General features: G+C 40.1%; 1 protein-coding gene across 3 annotated transcripts in view; it reads left to right on the plus strand.

Annotated features, from left to right (window-relative positions):
• The window catches only part of VCAN (versican), a 137,655-nt gene that overhangs the window by 102,454 nt on the left and 20,645 nt on the right, over positions 1 to 14,556 (plus strand). For all 3 annotated transcript variants that reach the window (XM_050944808.1, XM_050944810.1, XM_050944809.1), the window contains 4 exons: positions 321 to 434; positions 2,256 to 2,369; positions 9,847 to 10,005; positions 11,338 to 11,420. In XM_050944808.1, coding sequence (XP_050800765.1) covers positions 321 to 434; positions 2,256 to 2,369; positions 9,847 to 10,005; positions 11,338 to 11,420 — 470 coding nt within the window. The remainder of the gene's footprint in view (positions 1 to 320; positions 435 to 2,255; positions 2,370 to 9,846; positions 10,006 to 11,337; positions 11,421 to 14,556) is intronic.

Consider the following 14,556-nt stretch of genomic DNA (forward strand, 5'->3'; position numbering starts at 1 on the left):
TGTCATGCCAACTAAATCCTCAATAGAATATTTCACTTGCTAGGAGCAGTACAAAATGTCCTTTTAAAAACATAAAACATCTCTGAAAATGAGTTATTGTTCTCTGTCATGAATATAGTGTTATTGGTGAGGCTGAAAATTGTGGTGATTGAAAATGACATCTCCAGGTAGTACAGAACTTTTTAAAATGGTTTAATCTTTAACTGCAGTAAAGCATCAAAGCAGAAATAAGGAAATACCTTTCTTCCTTAAAAGAATCAACAACTAACCAAGTATTTTAGACAATGTATCAATTTTTCTTTCTTTAACTCATATCACAGGTCAAGATCCCTGCAAAAGTAATCCCTGCCTTCATGGAGGCACCTGTTATCCACGTGGCTCTTACTACATCTGCACATGTATGCCAGGTTTCAGTGGCGAGCAGTGCGAATTGGGTAAGATGATGCCAACCTGAAAGCTTTTCTTGTACTGGATTGTCTGCAGATTGACTAGAATAACATTGCATATATTAGATTTGAAGCAGAATTATTTATCATTACACTGACAGATGCTGAGGCTTTGAAAGATTCTGTAGTTGGACTTCATCCAGGCTGAGAAAGAAACACCTACTCCTCTTTCCCTGCCATCTCCGCCTGGCATGTGCAGCGCACACACACACATAGAAAACCTTACCTACCTACCTCTGTAGAGGGTAATGTTCAAATTGTGTCCAATTTATTAACCAAAACAAACAAACAAACAAAGATATAAAATATATACATAAATCAAATAAAAATGAAGTGGGTTAATACCAAATTATCAGCATAATTTAATTATCATATTGATTAAACCCTTTTGAATAAACCAGTAAATTCTTAAAAACTTTTTCTAATGGTTCAAGAAGGTGGTAAACTTTATTTAATCCTCAATCCCCCAAATAATAGGGCATTATCTATATTAATGATGGTTGATATTTGACCAGCCAAATAGCAGATGTGGGAAGGGAGAAATCAGTTCCAGGTTGAAATCAATATTTAGACAACTCTGATGCCAATTAAGAGAACTTCCCCAGACTATACAATGGGTCTGATGTCCAATCTCTCTCCACTGCAACATATGGCTGCATGAGACATTCCAATACAACCCAGGATAACACAGCTTGTTACATTTAACTAGCAAGCAAAAATCCGGTGAAAGTAACAGTTTTTCAGGATTTAAACGCACACTTCCAACGTATATGATATGTATGTGTGATCTTTTAGACAGTGAGGTTGTTTAACCTGGGACTGTTTTAAGTGCTTGTGAAACTATTCATTGAGGACTGTTGTAAAATAAAAATACCCTTTTTATATTTTGATACTCAATGGCTATCAGCAATTCAACTTTGAACAAGAGTTTTGATGCACAAAATCTAGGTGAAAGTTTAAACTTTAGCTGTGCCAGAGTAAATTTCCTTTAAAAATTACAGTTGTAAGTTCAATTTGCAGATACAGACCTATCTGTCTCAGAGCTCACTCGCATGCTCAAACTCACAAATTCTTCATACTAGATGGTCAGGAGACACTACTGTACAGAAACAAATTGGAGATGTCTGGGTATTTTAATACCATGTGCTAATATTTTGATTAGCAGAGAGGGACCTTTTGTTTGCTTCAGGATCATAAGTCCAGTAAAGGTCTCCTCTGTCTCTCTATGAAGATTATCATCAATCAAGACACCTAATAATAAACAGTGAGAATGCCTTTAAAAAGCTTTGCCCCTATCATGCAGAAAGCATGACATGAAAGGAATGGATAAACAATACAATAAGATGCTAATGCTTGCAGTTTTACAGTGAAAAACTAGAAGTACTGTTTATATTGTTAGATCAGACTTGTGTACCATGGTCACAGTCTAGAGAAGGTTATACTCTTCAAAGAGATAATTAACCAGCTGAAGAAAAGATACAGTACAATGTATCTTCTTTCAGAGGTACACAAGGAGTGACAGCTAGAAAATGAAGATACAGATTACAGAAATTAACCCAGGAGTCATACAGCAGGATTCAAAAGCATGTAAATGTGAAATTGTTATTCAGCATCTATAGCTTTTCTGAGGTTATTTTGTATATAGATGTCATAATTCTCATATAAAAAAAGCAGGTATGCAGTCTCTTTTGCAATGCTTTATCCTTCATGAGTGGAATTGTTCTTACTACTAATTCTGAATAAGGATAAATACTGTTTCCCTTTAAGGAGACGAATATATTTTAAATACTCTTTTACTTTTTTATATAGATATTGATGAATGCCAGTCCAATCCTTGCCGGAATGGAGCCACATGTATTGATGGTCTCAATCTATTTACTTGTCTCTGTCTGCCAAGTTATGTAGGTGCTCTTTGCGAACAAGGTAAAAAATACCTTCTCTCTCTTTTTTTCAATTGTAGTCATCAAGTAGGCAAAACTCCCATTAGCATTAGTGGGAGTTTTATATGGCAAAGACATCAGGAATAGGCTATTCTTATGGGTGTGTTTGTTTTTGTAAATTCTCCCTTGCATTTCTTAATCCTTCATTCTCTTTCCTATTTGCTTATGATCATTGTTATATCCAACCAGGAGAGGTAATTTCAGTCTCTGTTTATGGTTCTGCTGTTACGAATTTCGTATGACCATCTTTTGGAGTCTGGTTTTAGCCTCCTCAGGGCATGCAATCCTAATTACTCCAGTTCACTAAAGAAACTGCAAAATGCTGATCTCATGCAGTTTGGCTGCTCCTACTGTAGTGCCCAAAATCTGCTTTGCTTGTGGTTTGCTAAGGGCTGTATTGCTCCATTGGTGGTGCTACAGAACTGCCTGTCACTAAGAGGAGCAGAATGCCTCCTGGAACTCTCCAATACACTGGGAAATTCACAAGCTGCTACATTGCTTTAAAGGGTGCAGCATACAACCATCTGCATGGCTGGCCACGGTTCTGCTGTCTATCCCATCCATCCCTGTCTAGTCCTCTTTGGAGTAATTTGAAGAATATTTCTTGTACAAGAGGCAGGATAGAAGCAACTTGTGGTGTTTGTGGGAGAAATTAATGAATAGGTGGAACAGAAGAGGCAGTAAGGAGAAGCATGATTGGACGCAAGAATAGATCAGTAGGGCAGAACAGTGTTGTGAAGGGCTTTAAAGGTGATCCATGTGTCTGTTTTCAAGCAGTGGCACTTGTTGCTAGCCTATTCCAGGTTTCTTTTAGGAATTCTGGAGGCTCTAATATCCAGTTGAACAAAAACAAACAAACAAAAAACCCCCCAACCCTCCAGCATACCTCTGCAGGTTGTACATGACTATTTCAACAATGTCAAGTGTTTCTTTACTATATATTCACTTCACCGATGATCACATTTTAGAACAAAACCAGCATGAGAAGGGTAGCAAATGCACAGCGGGACAGAAACAAACAAACTGTAAATTTACCGGAAGAGTATTGAACGACAGAGACCACAAGCAATGAAGGCAGATTTTTGTAGCAGTAATAAATGTTAAGTGCTACCCTCCTGGAGAGGAAATAAACAACATAAGTACAAAATGTGGGGTGGGGAGGAGGATATCCAAATAGCCACAGTAACCATACTAAAGTAAGTACATTTTTAATCTTCAACTCTGCCTTAATATCACTTTATCCTGTAACTAAGCACTCAAGTTGCTGCAGTGAAGGGTGGGATTGTGATTGGGAGGAGAGCGGGTCTGTGACAGGGCTTTTGTTTTACAAAGTGGCTCACAATATGAAAGACTTTTGGGAACCCCTGATTTAGAACATGGTCAGCTGGAAACCAAGATGCCACCACTACCAACTGTATCATAGGCCACGTAAGTAGATAGGCAAGATCACCTTGGCACCTGCATTCCCAGCTTCTCCAAGCTGACTTACGCTTTGATAGTTTAGAAAAAGGGTACAAGGTGAAGATAACAGAGCTGTAAGAAGCTCAGAGAAACAGGCCACATTCCACTACTCTTCCAAGTTCCAGTACCTTATTCCACAAGAAGTCCTCTTGATTTCAGTGGGACTATTCACACAGTAAGATATTCCTCGGTGTATGTAAGAGAGGCAAAATCTGGCCCATTGTTAAAATTATTAGAGAAGTTTTCAAGAGAAAAAGAAATGGTGCTGAAAGGTGTGCTTTTTTCCAGGGTAACAAAAATATCTTTCTTCCTCTTTTTCTGTCACTGACTGGTTTCACTCCCAGATTAGTCAAATAGGCCTCTACACAGAGTTGCATAAGTATTGTCAGTTTCAGGCTTACCTTTCATCCTGAGCCTATTGGGTGAAATGCAGTTTTTCCAAGTGAGCCTAAAGGGAAGGGGCATGTTAGAGTTGAAACGTCTGAAGAATGACTAGCTCCAGCTCTCATCACAATTCAGCTTTTCAGTGGTCTGGCATAGCCCGCTGTTTGAAAGACCTTCTGAATCTGTTCTCTAAGACTAGAATTTGACAATGTTTTTATAACAGAAGGAATAAATGTTCTCTTTTTTCCCCCAGCAAATCCATATTACTGAATGGCCTTCAGCATCATGGTAGCTTTAATTTGCATTTTATGACCAACCTGAGAATACAGTTTAGGTGGTTAATGGGAACATTTCCTAGTTTGTCAATGAGAAACAGATCTCTGCTCACTCAGCTTTGGAATTTAAATTTCCTCCACTTAAAGTCCTGCAGTGGTTTGGGACCTGGGAAAAGCGTTCAGTGCCAAATTTCCATTTCACCAGACAAAATAAAACTGTATTGGCAATTCAGACACAGTTGTCTGGCAAGGAGTCTTTATTTCACTGCATCAACCCTGACTTTGCTAGATTGAAAACATGGCCAGAATGACAGGACATGTCACCTCAATGCTTTAGAAAGGGTGTGAGTGAGCATGCAAACATTATGTTTCATTATTTGCATTTTATTTTATTATTATTGTTTGCAATACATTCTATTCATGTTTTCAAAATAAAGATTAAGGGACCTTTAACCAGAAGTGCTGAGCATCCACAGTTTCACTGTAGTTAATGGGAGCTGAGTGCACAATACTTCTGAAAATCATGCCTGAAGATAGGAGACAAAGGGAGTCAGAGACCAGAGAGCAGCCAGATATGGCCAGCTGATAATTCCCCCAGGGTGAGGGAACTCTCAGCTGATGTAGTGTGTTCCTGCCCCACTCACTCACAGTTTTGAGCATGTCAGAGTTAGGAGATAGTATAGCCAGAGCTCATACACTCTGGCTGTGCTCAGCAGATATATAGTCCTTTAGGGATCTTTGCCAGCCGGTGAAGGATGAGCAGGCTCCTGCGTACTCTCACCTATGTTGGTGCTTAGGGTGGAATAGATCCATCCTGGGAACCAGTGAACTATAACTGACTTCTGACGGCCACCTTCCTCTGTCTCACCAAATTGAAACACAGTTAATCAGAGAATCTGGGCCAAGAACTTCTTCTTGAATACTGCGAGAGAAAGTTGTCAGGCATAAAAAAAATCAAGATACCATCCTCTCTATAAACTAAAGGAATAATTCAGAAAGACAATATTGTTTCCAGTTCAGACTAAACTACTGGTGCAGTTAAATACACCTGCTCTCTTTTATAAATATCTCTTTCTGTCACTTATTTTGTTTTTTTACCCATACTCCTCAACTTTTCAAAATACAACTATATCTGTTTAAAGTACCCGGTTACCAGAGCAGGTAGGTTTTTGTTTGCCATTTTTCAATGCAAACTTCCCAAGAAATGTTTGACTGCAGACTGACGCAGTGGATCTGAACCCACTCACTTACCATATAAGTTGGCAGTAAGTCTAGGGAGTTATATCAGTGTAAGTTTGGTGGGAAATAATTTGGTGTGTCTAGACAAATGAGCTTACGACCTGGAGTCTTTTGTTTATAACATATAAAGTGCTGCTGTGCAACTGCTATGTTTTATTGGGCTAAACTATGATAACCTTCCTCACAATGAGGAACAGTTCTCCAGAAGTTAGTGGGTCTAGTCATAGGATAAGTTAATATTCAGTGTAAGTAAGTGCATCATAATGTAGCCCATGATGATTTCTCAATATTGGTCTATCCTTACTCAGGTTGAGAAGTACCTTACTCCACAAATAGCTCCATTGATATCAGTGGGAGTATTTGGGTAGTAGGATACTATATAATGCGGTGAAGAAGGCCCAAAATTTGGCCATTATCCTCTGGAATATGGTACTGGAGTGTCTAGCAGAAAGAACAGATTTGCTATTTGCTATTCCCGCACTTTTGTGCTCTGGCTAAAGTTTCCTTTTGTTTCATCTCTTTCCCTCTCTGCTATTCCGACTGCGGTCCACCTGCTCTCAAGGTGCTGCATTTTTTATTTAAACTTAAAGCAAAGTTTGGCTTCCCTACTGCTGAATCTCTGCAGACACTCGCATAGCTTATCCTGTTTACTGAATGCAGCTGTGCTCACGGATTGCCAAAATGGCACATATGCGTTTGTTAGTAGACATCCCTCACTGGGGTAATACAGCAAGACTTTTTCTTTTTCCTTCCAAGTTCCCAAAGCAAAACAAATGTTTTCTTCATTATCAGCAGCATTGCTTTTCAAAATTGAGATCCCTGTCCAAATGTTTGTGATTACTGTTTCCTCAGCTGACTTACTTTTTTCTCTGAGTTGTAGTACCTTGGGAAAGCAGAATGATGGAGAAAGGTTTATTGCAAGGATTCTCTTTGGAAACAGGCAGTTTCTAGCTTATATCTCACAGCTGGGGGGATTCTTGAATATTTACTAGAGATGAAGTTTCACTTTGAGACTTCTGGTCTAATGGGACTCTGAATTTCATTCATTATCTGAATCCAGAGACACTGAGAGAGTTCACAGCTGAGCAAGTCACTTTACATTCTACTATCTGTGCTTCAGCCTTTGGTTTTTTAAGCCTCTTGTGGAATTTGTTTGAAGACATGGCAGCTATTAGCAGCAACCTATTGCTGCTGTTGAAAAAGCTCTACCTGCCCATATACTTCACCAAAGGGGGGCATTTTTAATGCAGTGTTTGGAGAGTTATACAGCTACAATTGCTGCTATGAGGAACAGAAGTATGTGGGTAACTCCTGGCACACATCTCTGAAAAAAAAACACATTTAAATTATAATAAACCTTTGGGCAAGCAAGGCAACTTTTAAAACGCCATAAACATAGCAAGCAGTGTTTCAGTCTTTCCAACACATTTTGAGATCAGCTTACAGAAAACTGTGATTACCTTCCAGAAAATAAAGTGTATGCATGCAATGTAGTCTGGCTAAGTCCTCCCAGATCAATTGTTCACAAGCGGGCACAGGTCAGATTGGAAATGTACTGCCATTGCTGCAGCTAGACTCCCATATGTAGTAAAGGCATAAGCTCTCCTGCTAATACACTTGTGTGTCTCTCGCAGCAGTGTCAATGGGAGGTATGAACATTGGCAATAGAATAAGGGACTGATTCAACCCTTTGTGATGCAGTGATGAATCAGGCTCTACATATTTCATTGCTTTTTGGTTGGGTTGGTTTGCATTTCCTATAGCTTGCTCACTTACTGAAAGAATAATTGTATATATATAGTGACAGAAACAAAGAAAAACCTAATTTACCAAATGCTGGCACTTAACTACAATGCGATTTCACTGTCTGCTTAGCTGCACCAGTCCAGGCTTGTAGCATAGGCACTACTTATAGCAATGCAGCAACCGTGCAGTCTATCCTGGTTTGAAATGCCCGCGTCTTCATTAGGTGTTTGCATTGGCACAATCTCACTGGTGGCTGAAATCTGATTGTAGGCAAATTCTTCGTTTTCTGGGAAGAATATTCATCCATGATCTTCTGAGGCTGGTAAACAAATGACAGTCCCTCTTTTCTTCAAGGTTAATGACAGTTGCTTAAGCTAAAGAGAAGAATTTTGATACAGTGTGTGTTTCTAGCATTGGTGGTAGGTCAAGGTCTGATACTATTTACTATTTTGAACTTAGTCTACCTTGTGTTGAAGTCTCACTGCCCCCTCAAACACTATTTAGCTGACTTCCCTGGTGGATAGTCACTGGATTGGGATGGCCCAATTCTGCGTAATCCCCAAGCCCCCTCTCTGTGCGTTACATCTGCTTGTTGTTATTTGACTTCCTTTCTGTGAGATGAGGCTCCTAAACAAGATGAGTAATAACATTTGAAGTATCCACCATGAAGGATACAGCACAATTAGTCAGTGCTGAGTGGTTAAACAAAAGCTCTAGACAGCCACAGACAGACCAAACTTTAAAACTGCCCAGATCATGGAGATTAACTTCCAACTGCTGCATGTGCCTACATCATTGGAGCTAGAAAAAAAAATCAGTATTGTAGATTACATACTCCATAGCTGAGATTCTTTAAAGTATGAGCAATTTCTTTATAGCATGACTTGTCCAATATAAAAATGTATGTGTATTCTAAGCAGTTTTACTGTAGTATAGCACATGACCTCCAGTTAAAAGCTGAGGAATGTGCTAGTTAAGGAATTGGCACATGTGGTATAAATATCTGGCTACCACTCCCTCATATGCAGTTGGAGTCCCTTGAGTCAAATCGTGCCATTGACTTTTAAGCAAAAATCCCAATCCCCCTCTCCGCCAAGCTCCCCAAATAAATGTAATTTTTACGCAACTTCTACATCATTGCATTGGGAGTGATGCAGAGCTGTGGGGGGGGGAATCCTTAGGTGGTGGAAAGCTGGCTCTGTGCCTTCTGGCAGAGGGAACATGGGGATCAGTGGAGGTTGAGCCAGGGCCATGTTCATATGTTTGGAAAGATGTGAGGTGAGAGCATGCTATGCTCTGGTGATCTCAGCTGGTGAAGTGGTACTATTCCAAGCGGCATAACTCAGAGCAGTCTTTAGATTTCACTAAATCATACTGGTACCACGTTTCCTGAAACCAACTCCTCTTCAAAGACATTTCCTTCCATTGGGTCCTGCATCAAACCCGAGGAGCTGGTTCACTCTTTCTGTACCCTTTTTACTATAAAACTATTTTTCCATGTGATCACTTTCTACAGTGAAAGCACAGAACCAAAACAAATACAAAAGTTTTACACCATCTGTTCTGTCTGTGGCTGCCTTAGCTTGACACTGTAGTTGACATCAACCCTAGAAACTGGTACATTTCCAAAGCTCACGTTTATTTCTCTTTAGCTGAATTGAAATATTGGCTGTTGTGAGCTCCTATCTATAGTGTATTCTTATCAGTACCACTCCTCATCCAAGAACAGACAATGTGCAGTTCATTACTTTCTATTCCAGCTTTACAGCTGTCTTTAGAAATTGATACCTCAAGTTTACTTAAGTCTACTCCCTTTTTTTGGCCAACCTTAATCTTTGCTGAGATAGCAGTTCAGCTTTGCATCTGCTAGCTGAACAATGACAGTTACTTTTCTCCATGGCCTTTTTCAACCACAGTCCTTCATAGTAATGGAACAGAGTAACTCAAAGAATTATTTGATGAAGTAAGCAAAAAAAAATAAAAATAAAAAGTATAGTGCCACTGCAATCTTATGTCCAGGCAGAGCACCTGTGTTTAATTCTTTCAGAGTTATGGGATAATAATGCCCGTTTGGGATATTCAGGATCCAGTATATGTGATAATACCCATCAAAAACCTCCAGATTAACAAGCAAAGCATAATTTTCCTTATGACTAGTGGTGAAATTTAGTAAATACAAGTACCTAAGACTTGAATAAGAATTACAGGATCAGTGATTTTTTTTTCATCTGTAGGGCTTAGGTTGTGTGTCTTCCTGAGCCTTTAAATAGCAGAATCCTCTGTCCATTTGCATAAAACTCAACTGTGTGCATTTCTTGAGTATTTTAAGGGGTGGTTTTTGTTTACTTATCACAGATACAGAGACTTGTGATTACGGCTGGCACAAGTTCCAAGGACAATGCTACAAATACTTTGCCCATCGCCGCACATGGGATGCAGCTGAAAGAGAATGTCGTCTCCAGGGAGCCCACCTGACAAGCATCTTGTCTCATGAAGAGCAGATATTTGTAAACCGTATGTACCATTAGGATTCCTTTGAGCATCTCTGGATTGAGGATATATAAAGCTAGTAAAATATGTGGAGAAAACAACCTCCAAACCTTTGAATAGTTTTCATATTTCCCTTCTAAAATATGCATCATCATTTGATTTTTAAAAGGAAGACACCATATTCTCGGCCATTCCTTTTGCTGTTAATTTTATATTAATCATTATCTGATCTTCAGAGAAAATCTACTTTTTACCTCTAAAGTTTTAGGTCCTGAGAAAAAGACAATAAAAGACAAAGAAGTTCAGCCCTTTATTCTGGAGACTTTATTTTAGGCTCATTGTTTAGACAATCTCGTTCTCCAGGCCATCTTAAATACTGTTTCACAGGCACAAAGCATCAGTCACTTCATGTTACATTACAAGACAGATTCAGCTCTGTGGTACTCTTCACAGCATCAGGTGCTGCCTGCACAAACAGAGTAATACTATTGATTAAAATAGTTGGAGGTGGTTATTTTCTAATAGTCCTCATTAATTGTACTAAGGCTTGGGTCAGGTATTCAGTCCCTGAATATCACGTTGAAAGAAAACTCTTTGGATCTCTCATGATAAGTCTACGTAGGGATAAAAGACGCATTGCATGGCCGTGGCTGTCGTGGGCCAGCTGACTCAGGCTGGCAGGGCTTGGGCTGTGTAACTAAAAATCTCTGTGTAGACATTTGGGTTTGGGCTAGAGCTCAAGATCTGGGACCCTCCAGCCCAGGTATAAATATCTACTCAGAGATTTTTCATCCCCAGAGCCCAAGCCCCAGAGCCTGAGTCAGCTGATCTGGGCCAGCCAGGAGTTTTTTATCCTGTGTAGACATACCCTCTTAGCGCAGTTGGAAGTGACTCCTGACAAGTCTGCAGATCTCTGACTTTCTGCCACAGAGTTTGGCACATGTCTCCTGTAAATGTCACTGAAAAACTTTTGATATTACTAAGGAAGAGAAAATACTTATTTAATTATAGTAAACTGGTGAGGCAGGGTTTTTTTCCATTTAATTGTCTTTTCCAGATATTTAAACTGCACAGCTAGGTAGAAAGCAAATCTGATCTTTTGGGATGTGCAGGATAAAGGGAAGATAGGCGATAGTTTAAAATAATTAGGTAAGAGACTATATTTTTGTAGATTTCCTGGATTAAAATAAAAAGGCTAAAAAAGAGCCTGTAAGTATTTGTTTGCATGCTTAGTGAAAGCTATTTAAGAACAGGAAGTCTGATTCATTCTGTGGAAATTCTTTTTATTCTTTGATAATTTTTCTCCCTTTTATGGGAAAGTTAATAAAAATATCTTTGTGGTTCCTTTCCTGTTAGGAATCGGACATGACTACCAGTGGATTGGCCTCAATGATAAGATGTTTGAGCATGACTTCCGCTGGACTGATGGCAGCACGCTGGTAAGATGTCTTAAAAAGAAAAAGTTAATTAAAAAGCCTTGTGGTGGTTTATCAAATACCCATTGGAAATGGAAAAAAATAGGGCAAATTCTAGAATCAGTACAGTAGCCAAATGTTTACCCCAACAAATGTCCTTGCTTGGGATTGCTACCTTTTCTTCTTCTTCAGTAGTGCTGAAAAGGTGCTGTATAAATCCGCACAGATGCTGTTCCAAAGAGTTTACATTCTGAGACATCTACCATATAATGCCCAGATTCTGATCCCTGGTGGAACTGCTTTGTGCTTATTTTCTGGTACCAAAAGGCTGTAAAGTTGATATATTCAGCTGCCTGATAAGTCCCTGAGCATGGGGGAATTCTCAGGTTGTATAGGGTGGGCATAATGGTTCCTGCATCTCTCCTGCTCCTGGCCTCCCATAGAGAGGGCATTCTTAGGGTGAGGGAGACAGAGGGCAGGTTTACCCTGCAGTTTTAGATTGAGCTATATAATTACTGTGGTGGCTGATGTCCACACAACCCTCCTTTTGTTGACGTATCCTCACCAGAGCGCTTCTACTGACCGCAGATAGGTGGTATGGGGAGCTGAGAAATCAGGCTCCCTGCCAGAAGCCAGTTGCCCCTGGGGCTTGTTGCCTCTCCTCTACAGCTGGGAGCCGGAGAAAGCCACCTCTGGCTGGGAGATCCTTTCCTGGAGTCTGGTCAGCTGCCATGCTCCCGGTGGGGAGCCGAAAGCTGGGCGGGGAGAGGCAGACAGGCTCCCTGCTGGGAGCCTCAGTGCAGCTGAGCTTCCAGAAGGGAGCAGGCAGCCAGGACAGCCTAAGCTGGGAGCCTAGGTGGAAGTCCAGCTTGGAGTGGAGACACAGCAGGAGCTTGGCTGAGGAGCCTGGAGCTGGGCACAGCCATGAAATTGACAAGATAGCCAATAGCCGATGTAAGTAAAACAGATATTATAGCGATCTTATGTCAGTATAGTGGGGCACTTACACTGGCGGGACAAGGCTGTAGTGTGTACACTGTCATAATTAGGTTGACGTAAGCTGCCTTACATCAATCTGTGTAATGTAGACCAGGCCATAGAAGCAGCTCCTCTGCACTCAAGTGATCCCTATCTATCTGGAAGATCGCCCTGGGCTGCTCTAAATCATGCTTTGGGACTGTTCTAATGCATGGCAATCCTACAGTTGGAAGGGATGTAAAGACATCTTAAAACCACCTCTACATACCTCCTTCCTGACCTGCAGTGAGTGTAGAAGGTCTGGACCCAATGCTCTATCCCTAAGATTTTGGAGTACTATTGGTTCCTTTTTACAGCATCAAAGCAATAATGAATAAAACAAGTAGGTGGAGAAAGAAAACATTCCCCACCTTCAGCTCAACTAACCCAACCATCTGTCTGCTAGATTTGATTCAGTATCATCCAAGTCAAAGTATTCAGTCTCTTCTTTAGAAGAGACAGGTGATTTATGGCCAGTTTAACGCCCATTGATACACACTGTATAAACAGATTGGCCATGCTTATTTTTCCCTTTGTGAATCCTTCTATAACCAGGAAACATCTGGTCCTCAGGTCACATACATACAGACTATGATCACTACTGCTTATCACATAGATATGGTGTCTTTAGTAAGAAAGCTGAAACAAAGCTAATTTGCTTAATTGCCACTTGATTTAAATAGATAGAGGTTTAAAAGCCTTTACAAGATTTCTCAGTGTTTTGTGAATGATCCATTTCTTGCAGAACTGTTGTGTGCTGCAGGTGATAGTACAGAGAAAACGAAAGGAAAAATCAAACTTTTATCTCATGTGCTTGCTTTAGTGCTGGAACAAATGTGCTTAATTGTGCCTGGAGGCACAATGTCTCTTGGATTGTAGGGAGAGGAAGTCTGCTACTCTACATCACTTCCTCCTATTCACCTATTCCTGGGCGTCTAGCACTTTTGACTGCATCTGATTTGCATAGTCCTTGTACTCCATTCACTTTGTTGATCCCTGTTCTCCTAAGCACTCTGATAGGGTCAGGCATAATCTAGCTCTATCTGTGGGATCAGCATATCTTCGCACTGGTAAATACTAAGGGAGTTGTAAACGTACACATTGCAAAAGCAAGTTTGGTGTGACACAGACTGACAAAATCCAGGAAATCAAAAGCCAGAGCTGATGCTCTATTTGCAACTCATGTTGCTGGGCAAAGATGGGTGTTAAATTTTTGCTTTAACTTTAAATTTAAGAAGAGAAGACATTCCCAGCACAGTATAAGACCATCTGCAAAACAGGCCTTTTTTTTTTTTAATTGATCTTTGTCCCATTTCCCTGCTTTTTTTACAACTTCTCTCAATCCTTTCCTTTGGGAACAATCTATGTCTCCTGAACTCATTTGTAGTCATTGATTCAAAAGCTTTCCGTGGCCATTTATTCCATGTGTTAATTATTCTGTGCATGTAGTGACTCTGCTTGAGTTTCCTGTTTGCTCACAGTATCCTAATTTTTAGATTATTTTCCATAATTTCTGCCCCCTTCACTGGACCATTTATCATTATTAATTGTTGGACTGCCAAATAAGTGTTCCAGTTACATCTTGATCAAATGCATAAGCATTGCCCCGAATGTACCAGGTACATCTTCAGATTCCATTGGTTTGAATAAAGTGTTAGCCCTATCAATCCAATTTATAGCCATGAAAATGGACATTACATCACCATAAGTAAGATTACAAGAAGAAGAAACTCAGACATATGTCCCCTTAACTTCAATTTCTTAGGTTAGAGAGGAGTCTGCCTATAAAGTGTGACCCTAAACAATCCTGAACTTTGTGGGATAGCAGAGACCTATCTCTAATTGAGATCTGGTATTGTCTTTGCTGTGCTATGCTCAGAGCAACATAGCAATATCGTCCTTCTAGAGTGCTTCTTAGCTCTGTTGATTTAAAGACACCAGTTTACCCAGTCAGCTGAGGATTCCTCTGGCATTAGAATTGTCTTGGGAATGAGGCTGGAATGTTGTACTGCACTTGTGTTCTCTGACTGGATTAAAGATTAGTTCACTATTGCCAGAGGGCCAAACCAGTCTTCAGTTGGCCTCACGGTGTTGAGGATATCAAGGTGATGTAAAGCTGCTTTTGTCTCACTGCCTATTTGAT

Source organism: Gopherus flavomarginatus, chromosome 3 (genome assembly GCF_025201925.1).
Source record: "Gopherus flavomarginatus isolate rGopFla2 chromosome 3, rGopFla2.mat.asm, whole genome shotgun sequence".
Classification (NCBI taxonomy): domain Eukaryota; kingdom Metazoa; phylum Chordata; order Testudines; family Testudinidae; genus Gopherus; species Gopherus flavomarginatus.